Source organism: Lathyrus oleraceus, chromosome 1 (genome assembly GCF_024323335.1).
Source record: "Lathyrus oleraceus cultivar Zhongwan6 chromosome 1, CAAS_Psat_ZW6_1.0, whole genome shotgun sequence".
NCBI lineage: Eukaryota > Viridiplantae > Streptophyta > Magnoliopsida > Fabales > Fabaceae > Lathyrus > Lathyrus oleraceus.
In genome coordinates, this window is record NC_066579.1 from 214,302,131 (window position 1) to 214,318,593 (window position 16,463).

Sequence of the window (16,463 nt, forward strand, 5' to 3'; positions counted from 1 at the left end):
ATATTGGGTTTCAAAATAAACTTAGGCCCATTATCATTAACCTAATTTGTTCCTATATATATTTACTAGCATGACTGATAGAGAGAGGCCGAAAGACAGAACAAAAAAGGGAAACTGAGAGTGGCTGATCTATACTATCGTACACACAGTTTGGTATTAGTTTATATATGATATATACTTTATCTATTTTGTTGATATATTTGATTATGTTTTCGGATCGGATCGTGTCAATACGCCGTTTTCACATATACGTGTATGAGGCGTGACATTTGTGTTATCCGATCCAGTTGCGATGATCGCAATTTTGCGCTAGCAATGCCGTTGTTTTTTTTAATTCATTTTTTTATATATATATACATATATTTAGATCTGCACATTTTTTTTCATAACTAACTACCCTGATTTTTCCTAAACCCTGACAATTTCGCCACAAACTCTAAATTTCAAACCTAAAACTTTAACCGTGTTGTTTCCTCTCAACCATAAACCTTTTCTTAAACCTTAACAAACCTTATTATTACTTCCTATTTTCGCTCATATTTATGTTATTCATACACTGTAACTGCTTCGCCCTTGTAATATTTTAAGTTTTAACTTGTAATATTTTCAGTTTTACTTTTCGCCATCTTTATTATGTAACTGCACCAAAGCGTTGTAATAATTAGGGTTTTATTTTCTGCCATTGATTTTCTGCCATTATAGTTTTCTGCCATTTATTTTTCTGCCATTTAAATTCCTGCCATTGATCCTATATTAACTCCGTGGTTTAGTAATGTAGGGCGTGAAAACCTACTAAATTAATTATTTAATATTTTTCTATAACCTTTATTTTTTTTTTGTAAATAAATAATAAATACTAACTATTTTAATAACTTTTTTTTATTACTTACTTATAATAATAAATCCTTATATATTTTGTAAATAAAATCTAATTGACCATTTTTCTAATTGAATAATAATAATAAACCTATTAATCTAATAATTTGATATTTTCTATAACCTTTATTTATTTTGTAAATAACAAACTTAATATTTTTCATATAACTCTTTTATTTTATAATTTGTACATTAATATATTTTAAATTTTTTTATTATTACTAATTTATTTTAAACTCATATTTTTCTAATAACTTCTAAAAAAATCTAACTTGTTTAACTTAAAATAATTTCTTTTAAAATTCTAACCTTTTTATTATCACTTTATTATTATTGTTATTTTATTATTGCTTTATTACCATTGTTTATTTATTATTTTATTATTATTTGCTTTTATCTATTCTATTTTTGCTTCATTATTTTCCTTATTTTAATTTTGTTTTATTTATAATATTAGGAACAAATGTATAGGTTGTAAATTTATTCTTTCTCGCCTGATTATTATGTATCTGTCCCATAGCCATGTAATAGTTTAGGAATTTATTTTTCCTGCTTTTATTTTTGTAAATATTTATTGCGTGGTTAGTAATTTAGGGAGTGCAAAAAACTAACTGTAAATAATTGAACTTAGAAAATTAAATTCAAGACAAATATCTGAAAAATAACACTCACACACGTAAGTCGATCTTTGATCGCCATCTGTACTTCCTAGGGTATTCCTCTTGGTTGCCTTCTTTAAATGGTCAAATCCCTCGAAAATAGGGGTGTCTTAAGCAAAGTCCCTTCAAACAGAAAAATCATCAAGTCCCTATAAACTTAAAAGATCAAGTCCCTACGAGGTTGCCTACGATATAATGATCTTGTCCCTTCGGTAAATATGATGATAGTCCCTACGAGTTGCTAAAGACACCTCTTATGTTGCCTTCATTGACCATACGATGACCCTACGCCCGTCCCTTAAACACATCCGAGGTAATGACTACCTATTCCTTAATAATAGGGACAATCTTACCATTGAAAGAATATACGAGAACACGAAAGACTTAATCTAGGGTAGGTATCTCATAGTTACTTGCTCACACTTTTCAAAATTACTTTTACACCTCACAATTTCTAAACTAGGCTTTGTATACACCCATACGAGGGTCATTACAAAGTACTTCAAGAAATTTTTCTAATCACACACTACACTCTTGCAAACAAACAAAGTGAGCTAAGTAACTAAGAGCCCATGGATAACCATGGATATAAAGGGTGATAATACCTTCCCTTTGTATAACCTACCCCCCGAACTCAAAATCTTTTTAAGGTCTTTCCTGTTCTTTTATGTCCTTTCCTTTTGGATAAAATAAAAGTCGGTGGCGACTCTTGCTATCCGCAACATTTAACTAAAGTCAGTTCTCCCACCGTGTTACACCTATCTTTTGTTAGTTGTGACAATTGTAGCTCTTATGTGCTCTAACTGTTATCAATTGGGACCAATAGAGTAACTAGTGAACTCTGAAGAGATTAATTATTAATAAAAGAGACAGACCAATATTAATAAGTACAAGAGAGGACATTTTTGGTAACATTAATAATTGGTCAATTGGTACTGGAAGATAAAATATCAATTGGGATATTTTATTACTCCTTAATATTATATATATATTATGTTATATATATTTGTGTGGTGGAAAAGAAAAGAAAGGATAAGGATAAGAAGAGTAGGTAGGGAAGTGGAGAGATATCAGAAAGAAAAGAAAGAAAGGGAAGAGGAGAGAAAGAGGAAAAGAGGAAAAGAGGAAGAAGAAGAAGAGAAGAAGAGGAAGGAAACCACCACCACCATCATCATGTGATCTTCATCATCATCATCACCACTTTCTACTCACCATCTTCACCATCTCCATGTGTCCAAGGTGAGTTCTTAGATAGATTTAGCATTTGGGGGAAAATAACCTATGTTTGGGGGGTTAGGATTTGTGTGAATTTGTGATGAACTTGTTGTGTTCATACTTCTCATCCATGATATGTGTTGATATCATGTTGTTGTTGTTGTTGAAGTTGTGATTCTTGATTATTTGATGCTAATGTGTTTTGTTGTTGAAGTTATGGAGGTCAATCACATGAATTCATAAAAATATAAGTTATTCATGAAATATTCCATGAATCATGAGTTAACCATGTCTTTTATGATTATGGTGTTGTTGTGATTGAACATGGTTGTTGTTGTTGTTGTTATGAGCATGGGTTTATGAGGTTGAGAAATCCTTGAGTGTTGATTGTTATTGAAGAATCATGTTATGTAAAAAGGGTAGATGGAAAGGAAAATAATATAGTAGTTATTTAAGGAAAGAAGTGGATTTCTGATTGGTCCTTCCAATCAATCGATTGGTTTAGTGAAATTTTTGAGAATAATGCACATTCAATCGATTGATTCGTTTGATCAATCTATTGACATGAATAAATTATTTGATAAATCAAAATATGTCACCAATGGGGTTCGAACCTGGGACCTCCTTGGAATTGTACAAGCCTTACCACTAGGCAAAAGATGTTGTTGTTAAATACTTATGCAATGAATAAATGTTAATCTAAATCTTGATTAAGATAGACTAATGAATTAATTGAGGGTTATAACTCCATTTTGGACACGGACGGATGCGTTAGAAAGATAACATAAATGGCTATTATTATTGTTCCATGTTATAAAATACTATGTGATTTATAAATGCTATGAATTATATTATGGTGAAAGTTAAATTTGGTTGTTATGTTGAAGGTGAAATAACATGATTAAAAACCTTACAAAGATGAGTGAGGAAACCTAGGAGAATAACTTGATTAATAACTTAGAAAGATAATCTAGGTTATGGAACATGTGTGATATATGTATGAGAATACGGTATTCATTCGTACGACGCTTATGTGGAGGTCGTGGAGGAATTGTTGCCATGGTTGAGAATGAGACGCATTGTATGGAACATGCCATGTTATTGTTGTGTATTGTGGTGAATGAAGTCACCTATGATTGATGAATTTTGTTATGGTTCGTGGAACCGATGATTCGTGAAACAAATCATGTATTCAGAATGTGTGTTTTTCTGTGATGGTACACATCTCTATTGGTATGCTTAGACGTGTAAGCATTGGGATGTGGGACCAATGATTCAAGCCTCAATTGGGTATGAGCCCCAACCATGGCGGACATGGGGGAAAGGTGGACACCAAAGTGGGATAAGGCCCATACGGTGAAAGAAACTCAAAGTGGGTAAAGTCCCATACGAGTGATGGTTCACAAAGTGGGTTTAAGTCCCACAGGGGAACCGGATATCCACCACGAAAGTCTAATCATACGAGCATGCATGAATCGGGCCTGGCTTAGACGTAAGTCCGTTCGGGAATTGATGTTTTATGATCTGAATAATGATCGAGGTTGAGTTATGAGAACTCAGATGCATGTTGCCATACAATTGCGAGATAGTTTCCCCAACTCTCAAGTCTTCGTTCCCTTGTTGACTTGAGTTGGATATGAGTTGAATATTAATTAGAAACCCCGGTAGAGCCGAGTGGACCCATAGGATAGGAGAACTCACTGAGATTATTATCTCATCCCATTATTGTTGTTATTTTTTAGGTAATCCTTACAGGTTGAATCTATGAGAAGTTGTTATGGATGTTTCAAGGGATGCTGTTTATCATGATCTTCCGCTGTGGAGTGGTGTGCAATGAAGATATTGCACATAGTTCTTAGATTCTTATTGTTAGGCATTATTGTATAACATGTTCCATTGATGCTTTTAGTTTGGACATGTATATATATATTGATGCCATTAAGCACTTATGTTGGATCAGTACCAATCATTAACACTTGTATGATATTATTCTAGATATATACTATACGGGTTGTTATAGATGTAATCAGAAGAAGGTCAATTGATCAAGACGGAAGAAGAGTCGAATGTGTAGAACAAAAGTCAATTGTGCAACCCAAAAGTCAACTCTTGACTTTTTAAGGTCAAACTTGGGTCTCATTAGTCAAATATGGTCAATGGTTGAGATTTGTCCAATTGGAATCACAAGAATCAGGAAAATCAAGAGATTTATCAAAGTTGCCTAATTTGGGAATTAGGGTTTCATGGGAACTTACTATTTTTGGCAAGTTTAATGTTAATGATCAGCTATCTTCATGGCCAATGTTCCATATGATCAAACCTCCAAATATAATTGACCTTAACAATAAAGTTGTTCTCCTTTCTCTAAGCTTTACGGATATATCAAGTTTGAAGTATTTGGAGCATCATGGTTCAAGTTATGATCATTGGAAGATTTATGATTCAAAGTCATTAAATGTCCAACACTTAGAAACTTTTCTAAGTATTTCAAGTCAGGTTTTTCAAGAAAGTTCATGGAAATTTTAAGGAGTTTTAGAGGCTTCATTTCAAGTTTCCTTCAACATGAAAAATGTTACTTGATCTTCCCTCTTGCCCATTGGTATCAAGTTTGTGAATTTTGGTTGAGCACACTCCAAGTTGCATTCGTGCCAAGTTGGTTGCATGGACATGTTTGAGGTTAAGGTAAAGTCATGCATTAACCAAGTTTTGCACACTTTTCTCCAAATAACTCAAAAATATTCATTCCATGATATGCACCACCTTCTTTTTCTTTCCTCAAATGGCCCAAACAAGCAATCTCCATGCATGATTTGGTTCTCACGCATTTGGCAAAAAGAGAGGAATATTTCAAGTGTGCAACATGGTGTTTCTGTCCCCTCTCACGTCCCAACCTACATGGATCTTTTTCACCCCACTTCTCATAGCCATAACGCACTAAGCATGCCGTCAAAACATCATGAAATGAAGCTCACCGTTTCACTTTTCTTTTTGCATATAAACTTCCCAACATGCCCCTGAACAGAATTCCATACTTGGAAAGCATTGAACCGCATTATGTATACCCTATATAAGACCTTCATGACCTAATTTTATGGAGGGACGCCATTGAGGAGAGAGAATATGATCTTCATTTTTTAAGCTTGAAAGCATTTTCTCCATTGAAAGCTCTTGCCTCTCTATTTCTCCTGCTCCATTCCTTTCATTTGAAGATCACAAAGCTCTGTTGGTGGGATTTCTGAAGCCCAAACAAGCACAATAGGAAGTAGACCTTCTCCACTAGGTAAGCTTCTTTTCATTTCATCTCCTTCATTTTGGATCTTAGCATGCCATGAGTAGCTTGGATATGTTGTATGTGAGTGGTTCAACATGATGTTTTAGCTTGAATGTTTGAATTATGGATGTTTGGGTTGCTGAAACTTTGTGAAAATAATGTGTTTTGCTTGATTTCGTGCCAACTTTATCCATGATTTATCCACCTTTTTAAGCTTTGCTCCAGATGGTGATGTTCTACTCCACTAGATTTGCATCTTTGCTTTTGGTTTCATTTATTTTTATAAACTGTGGATGAAGTTATGAATGGCTGAAGTTGGTGTATGGGATTAAGGTTCATGTCGTATTTCATTTTTGGACTGAGGTTAAAGATGATATGTGGAGCACTTTGATTGGCTGGCGCTTATTTTTGTCTTTTGTGACTTATTACATGGAACCGGTTGACACCGAGTCAAATGATTATTTCGTTCATTTTAAAATGTCACGCCCCTTTTTTTAAATAAGATTATTGGAATTGGGTCATGGGTCGTATGATTTCACTTACCCCACCCCCCTGGTTTTGGCCCATGCGTGTGTTTTAACTATTATCCACTTGTTTCCATTTTTACTCATGCACCTCCATTACCCATTAGGCTTCTTTTTATTTCTTTTATTTTATTTATCTATTCTGATTTTATTTTATCACTTCCAATACTCCAAAAATTCACCAAAAATTCATGATTATATTTTAACATGTTATTTAATTTTTTATATTTTATATTTTATTTTTCTAATTGTTTTAATAGTTCATTTTAATTATATTATGAAATGTGTTTGGCTTGACCTAGTTTTTGAACTAGGGTTTGGTTCTTGATGATTCCCTTTGATTTTTCACTCCAACTTTTCACACTTAGGCACTTGTATGTAGGACATTTGGGTTTTATTTTGGTAGTTTAATCATGAATTTTGGGTCATGTTTGAATTCATTTTTAATGCTTGACTTGTATGATCAATGATGGATGGTAGTGCTTGATGTTTGATACCACTTTGGACTTGTTCTTGAGCCAACCTCTTGAGCATCTTTAGACACATATATACCTAGGGTTTGAATGTGTATTGCAAGAGTATTGTGTCTTTATGAACCTTGATTGCATGCTTACTTGTTGAGATGTTTGTGGACTTTGGTTGGTTGTTTGAGTGACTTCATGATGTTTTGATTATTTTCACCCATTTTTTAGAGCCTCCTAAATATTTCTCTTGTGTGATACAATGCATGCCTATTTGGTTGGCCTTTGTTTTCATTGCTTGTTTGTTTAGGGAATGCACTTGTGCAACCATTTAAGGTTTAATGTTATATTTTGTTGTTGATTGAGATACCATGAGGTAGAACCCCTTTACTCATTTTTATAGGTCTTTCCTTTTGTTTGAGGTTACAATTGAGTTTTTTTCATGATATTTGTTTGCTCACTTTGTGATCTTTCTTTAAGCATAACATGTGCCATGACTTCTCAATGTTTGGTTGGCTTACATAATTGATATAACATGCCATTTGTTTCTCACTTGTGGGTTTTGACACTTAATTTCCATGTTTCACCTTCACTTTTGCTTAACATGATGTTTGTTTCCATTTAGACGCATGTTTAGTTTCACCATGTTCATCTTTTGCCTCCCTCTTTGAATGTGGTTTGATATGATAATTTGATGATGATTATAAGTCTATCATATGTTAATGTCATGTTTAAATATATTGACTTCTCTTTTCTATTTCCCTTTTGCCCATCCTTCTTGGTTAAGAATTGTTGACTTTTCTTGTCGGCATGATTGGATGTTTGCTTACTTCAATGATTTCGACTTGAATTCAATTCTTGTTAGGAGTTTTTATATGCCACAAGATACATGTTTAAGTTGATTATCTTGTCCATTCTTACCTCTTCTTTGTTCACTATGTCCCTTCTCTTTGTCTTTGCTTATTGGCACCTAGACTAAAGAACTAGTTTCCAATTAGGGTTGTTTGTGACCTCGCCTTTATGAAAGTTTGTGACTCTTCTTTCCAAAGCATGATTAGTTGATGATAATGAGTTTATTGTGTCTTAGTTTCTGACTTATATGTTTTCTCATCCCAATCAATTCAAGTCACCTACTTATATCATGTTAAGTTAAGCATTCTACACTTGTAGCCTTGCATGCTAGCTTGTTTAAGTGTTTGCTTTCTTTTGGGTTTTCTAATGCCAAAACATCTTATGCATGACCCTTAGGGATTTGATTAACATGTCTAAATGCTTACTTTGATGATAAGTTGTTACCCCATGATTGTTTGATAACATATCTATTTGATTGGTTAATCTTTGTTTGAGTGCTTTGCCTCCTCACTTATTTAAGTAGAATGGTCCTTAGGTTAGGAGATGTTACTCTATTATATGCCTTAACTCTTTCTACCTATGGTTTTATGTGTGGTTGTTCAATTAACATCTTTCCTTCTACCTTTTTTCTTGCTTGGGTATTCACCTATTTGCATATCTTTTCATCTCTGATGCTTGCTTGTTTAAGTAGGTTTTGTTTTAGGTCTTGTTTAAGTGCCTATGTGTGAGTAAGTGTTCACTTCTCATTTGATGTGTGATTGTTTAATTTCAATCTCTTATCTTATTTTTCTTTGATGACATAAATTCTACTAGTTTAAGTTCTCTTTATGTTATTTATGGTTTTGTTTTATTACTTACCTAGGTGTTTACCTAATTACATGTTCATGAGATACTTGTTGGCTTTTATCGCCTTGTTTAAGTGTTTGATTGCATGATCTCCATAGGGTTCTTTAGTTCTTTCTTGGTCAAGATTGAAATAAGTAGACCTTAAGATTGATATCTAGGTATAACAACATTAGGTAGAATTTCCCTTGGTCCTAACCTTAGGTCCACATTGCATGGCAAAAAGTAAGATTGAGATTCCTCTTTTGTTAGTATTTTCCTCTTTTGCACCCATTCTAAATATAAAACCTTTTCTTAATCAAATTCAAAAACACTCTAATACTATTGAAACTCTTTCACAATTAAGAGAGAAATACACATATACCCCCACCTTCTGAGGGACCATCTAATGTATTATTTCAACAAAAACACTCAACAAATTAAAACTCCTTTTGCCACTTGGCTTTTCTTATGAAAATTTTCAATAAGGGTTGTTACCAAAAAAGAAAAACACCAACACACCAAAGTTTTTGAGAAGAACTACGGTGCTCTAATTCTTTTTGATACGTAGGCATTGGGTTGTAAAACCTGCGCAATAATAAAAATCTTTTCTTTTTATCTGTTAATAATTCATTTTCATGCATTCCCTTTGCAACCTAGCTTTAGACTTGACACACCCTTTGATTAGAACAACAAGGGTGGATCATGTAGAGTACTACAGACTCCCTCACCCATCTCTTGGTTGCAAGACAATTAGATTCACCCTTTTGTAAGGTTTACTTAGTGTTTCCTTTCCCTCTCCGGGGATAAATAACATTGGTGGTGACTCTGTTTTCAGGTGCGCGTTTCTCCGAGATACGACATCTAACGACTCTGCTAGGGAAATCTCATAGCATGTCAGTTCTAGATCTTGTTTGTTTTCTTTTTATTAGGTGTTGTTTGTCTATTTCTCTGTTGCTATTACTTTGTGCATGCATTTGCATTTGGATTATTCGTTATTATTATATGCTACTGTTGCGTTGTTGTTTCTTTGGAGAGTGGATGTTACATTAAGGTAAAAGGCCCATTACCCAGGCCATTGTACATATAGGATTAGAGTGGATACTCATGTCAAGTCTTGTGTCCCTTGACACGTATAAGAATACATGATATACCACACCCATACGAGGTTTTCTTGAGAATTCTTTTGTCCTGCACCCTTTGTGCATCAGACAACGTGTTGTTCATAGAGGATTCACGACTCTGGTGGCCATTAGGAACCTCTGTTTTATCTAAGAATAGAACCTACATGTGAGTTGGGGTGGGGCTTACAGGGAAGCAAGCCTTCATCATACTCGGTTTTCTCAGAATCAGAAATAACATCGAACCTTTGACCCTGTTACATTTGACCCTTTTCTGTTTTCAGCACATCAGTTGCTCAGATTTTATGGAAACCTTGATCCCATTGCATTCATAAGCATTTGTTGACATCATTTTGACATGCATGTCCTTTTATTTCCAGGTTTTCTAGTCTTCGAATCTTGTTGTTAAGTTGTCTTTGAAGATGAGCACTATTAAGAAGGTCAATTACAGATACAACATCATCTACAAGTTCCTAAGCCCAGTTCTGGATGATCTTCTCAAGCAAGCTAAGAGGTCTCCCCCTGTTAATCTTGATGTCTTTAATAAGGATTATGGGATGATTTTAGGTTACCCAGAAGCTCCTCTCAATGATTACCAGAGGGATGTCGTTCATACTTTGTTACAGTTTTATGATCGCACTTTGAGATGTTTCTTGTTCCTGGATTATCTGTTAGCTCCTACTTTGGAAGAGTACTCCAATATCTTGGATATCCCTATCTTGCACCAAGTTCCTTTTCATGTTTCCATGAAGAAACCTGATGCTGCTTAGGATGTTACTACTCTTTATTTGAGTGAATCTATTGTGAAGGCTAACTTTAAGAAGAAAAGGAGCGTATGTGGTTATCCTTTGAGTTTTCCGTTAAAAGAAGCTTGTGGTATGGCTGACAAGGGAGATTGGAAAGCTTTCAATGCCATTATAGCTTGTTGCATTTATGGGAGTGTTTTTTTCCTAATGAAGTGACGTTCATAGATGAGAATGTTGTTGCTATCTTCATTCAAAAGGATCTTATACCAACTCTCCTAGGAGATTTTTATTATTCCATGCACTCTAGGAGTTACAAAGGGAAGGGTGGTGACGTTCATTATTGTGAACCATTTTTATACCATTGGTTTATAAGTCATCTCCCTTGCCAATGTGCTTTTGTTGATACCCAAGACACCTTGAAGTAGTCCAGAGGCTTGTGGGACTCACTTCCATGGACATTGACTGGTACAAGCATAATTTGAGCAAACCAGAACGTAAAGAAGTGATCTTTAGATGTAAAGAGTTTCCCAATGTACCTCTCATAGGGATGAGGGGTGGAATTAATTACAATCCAACTATTTCTCGAAGACAATTAGGGTATGCTTTGAAAGGTCCCCCTGAGGAAAAAGATGTGCAAGAATCCTTGTTTTATGATGTGCCTGACAGTATTGGATGGATGGAAAGAGCTTCCAAAGCATGGGGAATTATTCATATGAAAGAAGGAACTTATTTTGGGAAGAAAGATTTTGCAGTCTATTCACCTTATGCTAAATGGATTGAGGAGAGGAACAAAGATCGTTACTGGCCTTTCCCTCTAGAAGCTCCTTTGTACCGCAAGAGCCTGACCAGCCAGATTTTGTGCCCAAGGGATCCTATGACCAGATTCAAGCTCAGAATCTCTGATTACTTGCAAAGAATGAAGAGTTATGGGTGAAGATTCTTGTGGCCAGTCAAAGGAAAGCTCAATTGTTTCACAAGCTCAAGAAGGTTCAAAGAGAAATGGAAGGGTTGTGAAAGTTAAGAAGAAACAAAGGTTCGAAGATGGTAGAGCAAGCACGTCTGTTTCTATTGAAGTTCATAAGAAGATTCTTGAAAAGTTGAAGAGAAGATCAAGCTAAAGCTCAGAGATTATGAATTCCTTAAAGCATCCAAAGCCAAGATGGAGAAAAGATACAGAGCTAAGATTGAAGAGTTATAGAAGCAACTCCAAGCTAAAGATATCCAGTTTGAAGAGGATAACACTCAGAGGCTAGGAGTGGAGACTCAACTTAAAGGAAGCAACATTCAGTTGGGGAAGGTCGTATAAGAAGTGGCAAGTCTGAAGGTTCAGTTGGAAGGAAAATATGATGATCCTACACAAATTCCGCTTGCAGAATGCAACGAGTGCGGGAAGTTGATTTAGTAGTGTTAGTACTTGGATGGCATGATTTTCCGAAAGGATGTGGTTATTCAAAGTCTTGTTCTAAGGCACAATCAAGAAGGAACAAGGAAGTTGTTCAGTGAATCCCAAAAGTGGAGTTTGAAGTATTTCTATAGGGGAGAGCCTTTGACCTATATAGATTAGGAAGATTAGATTTTGTCTTATCTTTTTCATGTGGTGATCACCATCAGGGTTTTTAATGGGGTCTCTTTATTTTGTATTGTTGGCCTTGGGCTAGTTGTTTCTTTTGTAAACTATTTGTATTACGCTTTATTTCGGTTTAATGTATATGTTGGTTGATTTATCAGTGTTCACTATTTATCTTCTTTTCCCTCGCTTAAATAACTCGAATCGAAGTTATATATCCCTGGAAATATTTAAACATGTCATTGCATACATTCCATGCATTCACGCACTCATATCCCATGCATAACAGGTTTTCTGGATGGTCTTCTTATCTTCATTCTGCTTTTCTTTGCAGAGATTGCAAATCCAACTTTTCATCGGTATTCCACTAGAAGCAACCAACGTTACTAGATGGAATAGATTCAGGATGACCTTGTAGAGATGAGGACTCAAGTAGACACCAAAATGGCGCAATTTATGAAGGTTATCACCAACTTGGCTCGTGGTCAAAAGGAGTTAAGGGCTCTTGTTGAGAGACCTCGAGTGGTTCAGAATGAGAATGAACATCCTGAGTTTATGTTTAAAGATATCTTTGTGGGGAAACCTCGTCCTAATGCCACTATGAATCAACATGCTAATGATTATCAGAATATCGCCCGTAATCAATGTCTGCATGGAAACCAAGGTCATTTTCCACCACCTCCACCATTTAATCATGGACCACACCTCATTGCTGGAGAGATGTTGTGGCATACAAATGGGAGGGGGAATCCTTAGGTACAAGAATTAGAGATGGACCGTAATGAAGACATGTACTCTATGCACAACAATGATTTAGGTTTTCCTGCTGAAGATAGGAAGTACCGTATGCTGGAAGAAAGGTTGAAGGCAGTAGAAGGCCAAGGAGTTATCGGGATGGATGCTAATAACCTGGGGCTGGAACCAGGAGTGAGGGTTCCACCAAAGTTCAAAGTTCCTGTTCTTGACAAATATAACGACACAACTTGTCCTAAAAATCATGTGAAATCTTACTACCGCAAGATGTCTGTGTATTCAGAGGATGAAAGGCTATTTAAGCATTTCTTCCAGGATACCCTATTTGGGGCATCCCTTGAATTGTATATGCATTTGGAGAGAACCTATGTCTATAATTGGAGAGATTTGGTCTAGGAATTTGTGAGGAATTATCAATAAAACATTGACATTTCTCCTAATAAGACTCATTTGCAAAGTTTGACCCAGGGCCCAAATGAGTCTTTTAAAGAGTACGCTCAGAAATGGCGTGAGTTAGCTGCTCGAGTTCAACCTCCGATGATGGAGAGAGAAATTGTTGATATGTTCATGGGCACTCTTTAAAGTCTGTATTATGATAGAATGGTAGGGAATACCTATGTTGGGTTTTCTGAGTGGGTAATGGCGGGAGAAATAATTGAAGTTGGTTTGAAGATGGGCAAAATCCATCTGCTAGTGCAAGTAGTTCTGTAAGTGGAAGTGGTAAGAAGTCGTTCAGTGGGTACCCCAAGAAGAAGGAAAATGATTCTAGTGCAGTGTACTCTTAGAGGGATCGAGGAAGAATTAAACAACAACAACAACAAGTGAATGATATGACTATACCAGTCGCCGCAACTCCTCAACCACAGCAACAATCCCAGTATCAGCGGCAACAAAATTCTCCTCGTCGTAACTACAATCTTCCGAGACAACCAAGACCTGAGAAGGTGTTTGATCCTATTCCTATGTCTTATTCTCAAGTTCTCCAACATCTACTTAAACTCAAGTTGGTTAATCTGAGAAATAGGCTGGCTCCTTTTGAGAGGCTTCCTGCAAATTACAATCCTAATGCTCGGTGCGAATTTCATTCTGGTGGTGTGGGTCATGATGTGGAGAATTTATTTGCGTTGAAGTATGCAACACAAAATTTGTTGGACTCAAAATCGATTCAGTTCACTCAAGATAATGGGCCCAATGTTATCCACAATCTGATGCCTATGCATAATGGACCAATTGTTAATGTCGTTGGACGAAGATTTGAATTTAATCATGAATGTGCATTTGGTGACTACTCAGTTACCATTTGTTAAAGAGTATTTGGTTAAGGATGATGTCTATCCTGGTTGTGTTCCCGAATGTATCAAATGCAAGAGTCAGCCAGAAGGTTGTGATGATCTGAAAGCAGGAATTCAGAGTTTGATTACCGAAGGGTTTTTACAGTTTGACAGAATTGGGAAAGATAAGAAGATAGAAAAAGTAGATGTTGTAGTAATCCCCATTATGTATATTGCGATTAATATTCTAGCTCCGGATATACCAACTCCCTTGACTATTACTTTACCTAGTCCTATTCCATAGTCTAGTGAGAAGGCAGTGACATGGAAATATGGTTCTGATGTTTACTATCATGGGGTAAAGCAAGAGGAGAAGTCTTCCAAAGAGAAGCCATGCGTGGAATATAGTTTGAGTATTGGTAATTTGGCTGGTACAGAAAGAATTACAAAAAGAGGTAGAGTCTTCCTTTCACCAAGTACACAAGATAATGTTGATCCCTTGGCGAAAGCTTAGGGTAAACAAGTGATGGCAACTAACCAATAACCTGTGCAGATTAATGTTCCTCAGCAAAGAGCAGTGCCCAGTGCTTCTTCCTCCCAAGAAGTTGAAGAGTTGTTGAGGATAATTAGAAAAAGTGATTATAAAGTTGTGGATCATTTGAGTCATACGCCGTCCAAGATTTCAATTTTGTACTTGCTATTATGTTCTGAGACCCATAGAAATGATCTTGTGAAGTTGTTGTGTTACGCTTTTGTTCCTCAAGATATTACAATTAATCAGTTAGAAGGGGTTGTGGATAGTATATCAGCAGATAATGGCTTGGGTTTCACAGATGTTGATCTCCCGCCTGAAGGGCGAAACCATAAGAAAGCTCTGCACATTTCCATGGAATGTAAAGGTACTACTTTATCTTGTGTGCTGGTGGACACTTTATCATCTCTGAATATGCTACCAAAGTCGACTTTGATGAAGATAGACTATGTGGGTGTTGAATTACGTCCGAGTGACTTGATAGTCAAAGCTTTTGATGGATATCGAAGAGCAGTGTTTGGTGAAGTGGATTTACCTGTTAAAATTTAACCTCAGGTGTTCGATACAACTTTCTTTGTCATGGATTTACACCTTGCTTATTGTTGTTTTCTTGGTCGACCCTGGATTCATGGGGCAGGGGCTGTAACATCTACTCTACATCAGAAGATGAAGTTCCCAGTGGGTGGCAAGGTGATTACTCTACATAGTCATTTGGCATCTTTCCGCTATGTAGAGGTTGAATGAGAGTTTCATTAGACTTTCCATGCTTTGGAAGCTATTTAAGTAATCAAGGCTCCTCGTTCTGAGGAGAAGAAGCATGTCGTTCCCATGTCATCTCTGAAGGATGCTACATCAGTGGTTGAAGCTGGTCACCCCGGAGGTTGGGGTCGTGTGTTGGATCTTCCCCCAAATTTTGATAAGTTTGGTCTCGGTTTCTGTCCCGTCGGTCAAGCTTCCACTCTGGTGAAGTTTTCTAGTGCTGGTTTCGTCAAGGATGATCAAGCTAATGTTGTTGATGACGACGTTTACCGTGATTATGATATTCACAACTGGATTCGCAGAAGTGTTCCAGAAGAGGAGCACGACAATTGGTCTTATGAGGATATCACCCAAGTCACACTCAATCAACAATAAATTTATTTTTTGTTTTCTTTATCATGCAAAAATTTCCAACACTCTGCCCAAGGCGTAGTGAATCATGTAGGGCCCCCATGTTTTTATTTACAATTTTTATCATTAAATAAAGAACATTTTGCATTCAAATACTTTTCTCTCTATCTTTATTTTTCATTTTGTTTTTCTTTTTTAAAACGGCAATGTTTCTTTTCATCACACACTTCCTAAAAAATATAAAAACATCATTAATGTAGATCCACATCCATCCCGGATTCCACTGATAACGATTCTACTGTCGCTCATTATGTCTTTGATAACCAGATCTACCATGCTAAAGAAGAAAGTGAGGAAGATTTTGAACTCCCTGAAGAGTTATCAACGTTATTGAGGCAAGAAGAAAAGATCATCCATTTACATCAAGAGTCGATCGAGGTTGTGAATCTTAGAACTGATGACGAAGCGAAAGAGGTCATGATAGGGGCTACTTTAGAGGAAGGTGTGAAGACCAGGTTGATAAAAATGTTGCGAGAGTTCATTGATATCTTTGCTTTGTCTTACCAAGACATGCTTGGGCTCGATACAGATATTGTGGTGCGTAAGCTACCTTTGAAAGAAGAGTGTCCCCCTATCAAGCAGAAACTTCTAAGGACGCGCCCAGATATGTCCAAGAAGATCAA

At 36.1% G+C, this 16,463-nt stretch overlaps 1 protein-coding gene across 1 annotated transcript; it reads left to right on the forward strand.

The window, feature by feature from the left end:
• Positions 1-13,697: 13,697 nt before the first annotated feature.
• On the forward strand, positions 13,698-15,219 carry LOC127100532 (uncharacterized). The gene is made up of 4 exons (XM_051037750.1): positions 13,698-14,060; positions 14,161-14,340; positions 14,443-14,496; positions 14,692-15,219. The coding sequence occupies exons 1-4, from the start codon at positions 13,698-13,700 to the stop codon at positions 15,217-15,219; spliced, it is 1,125 nt and encodes a 374-aa protein (XP_050893707.1).
• Positions 15,220-16,463: the final 1,244 nt, after the last annotated feature.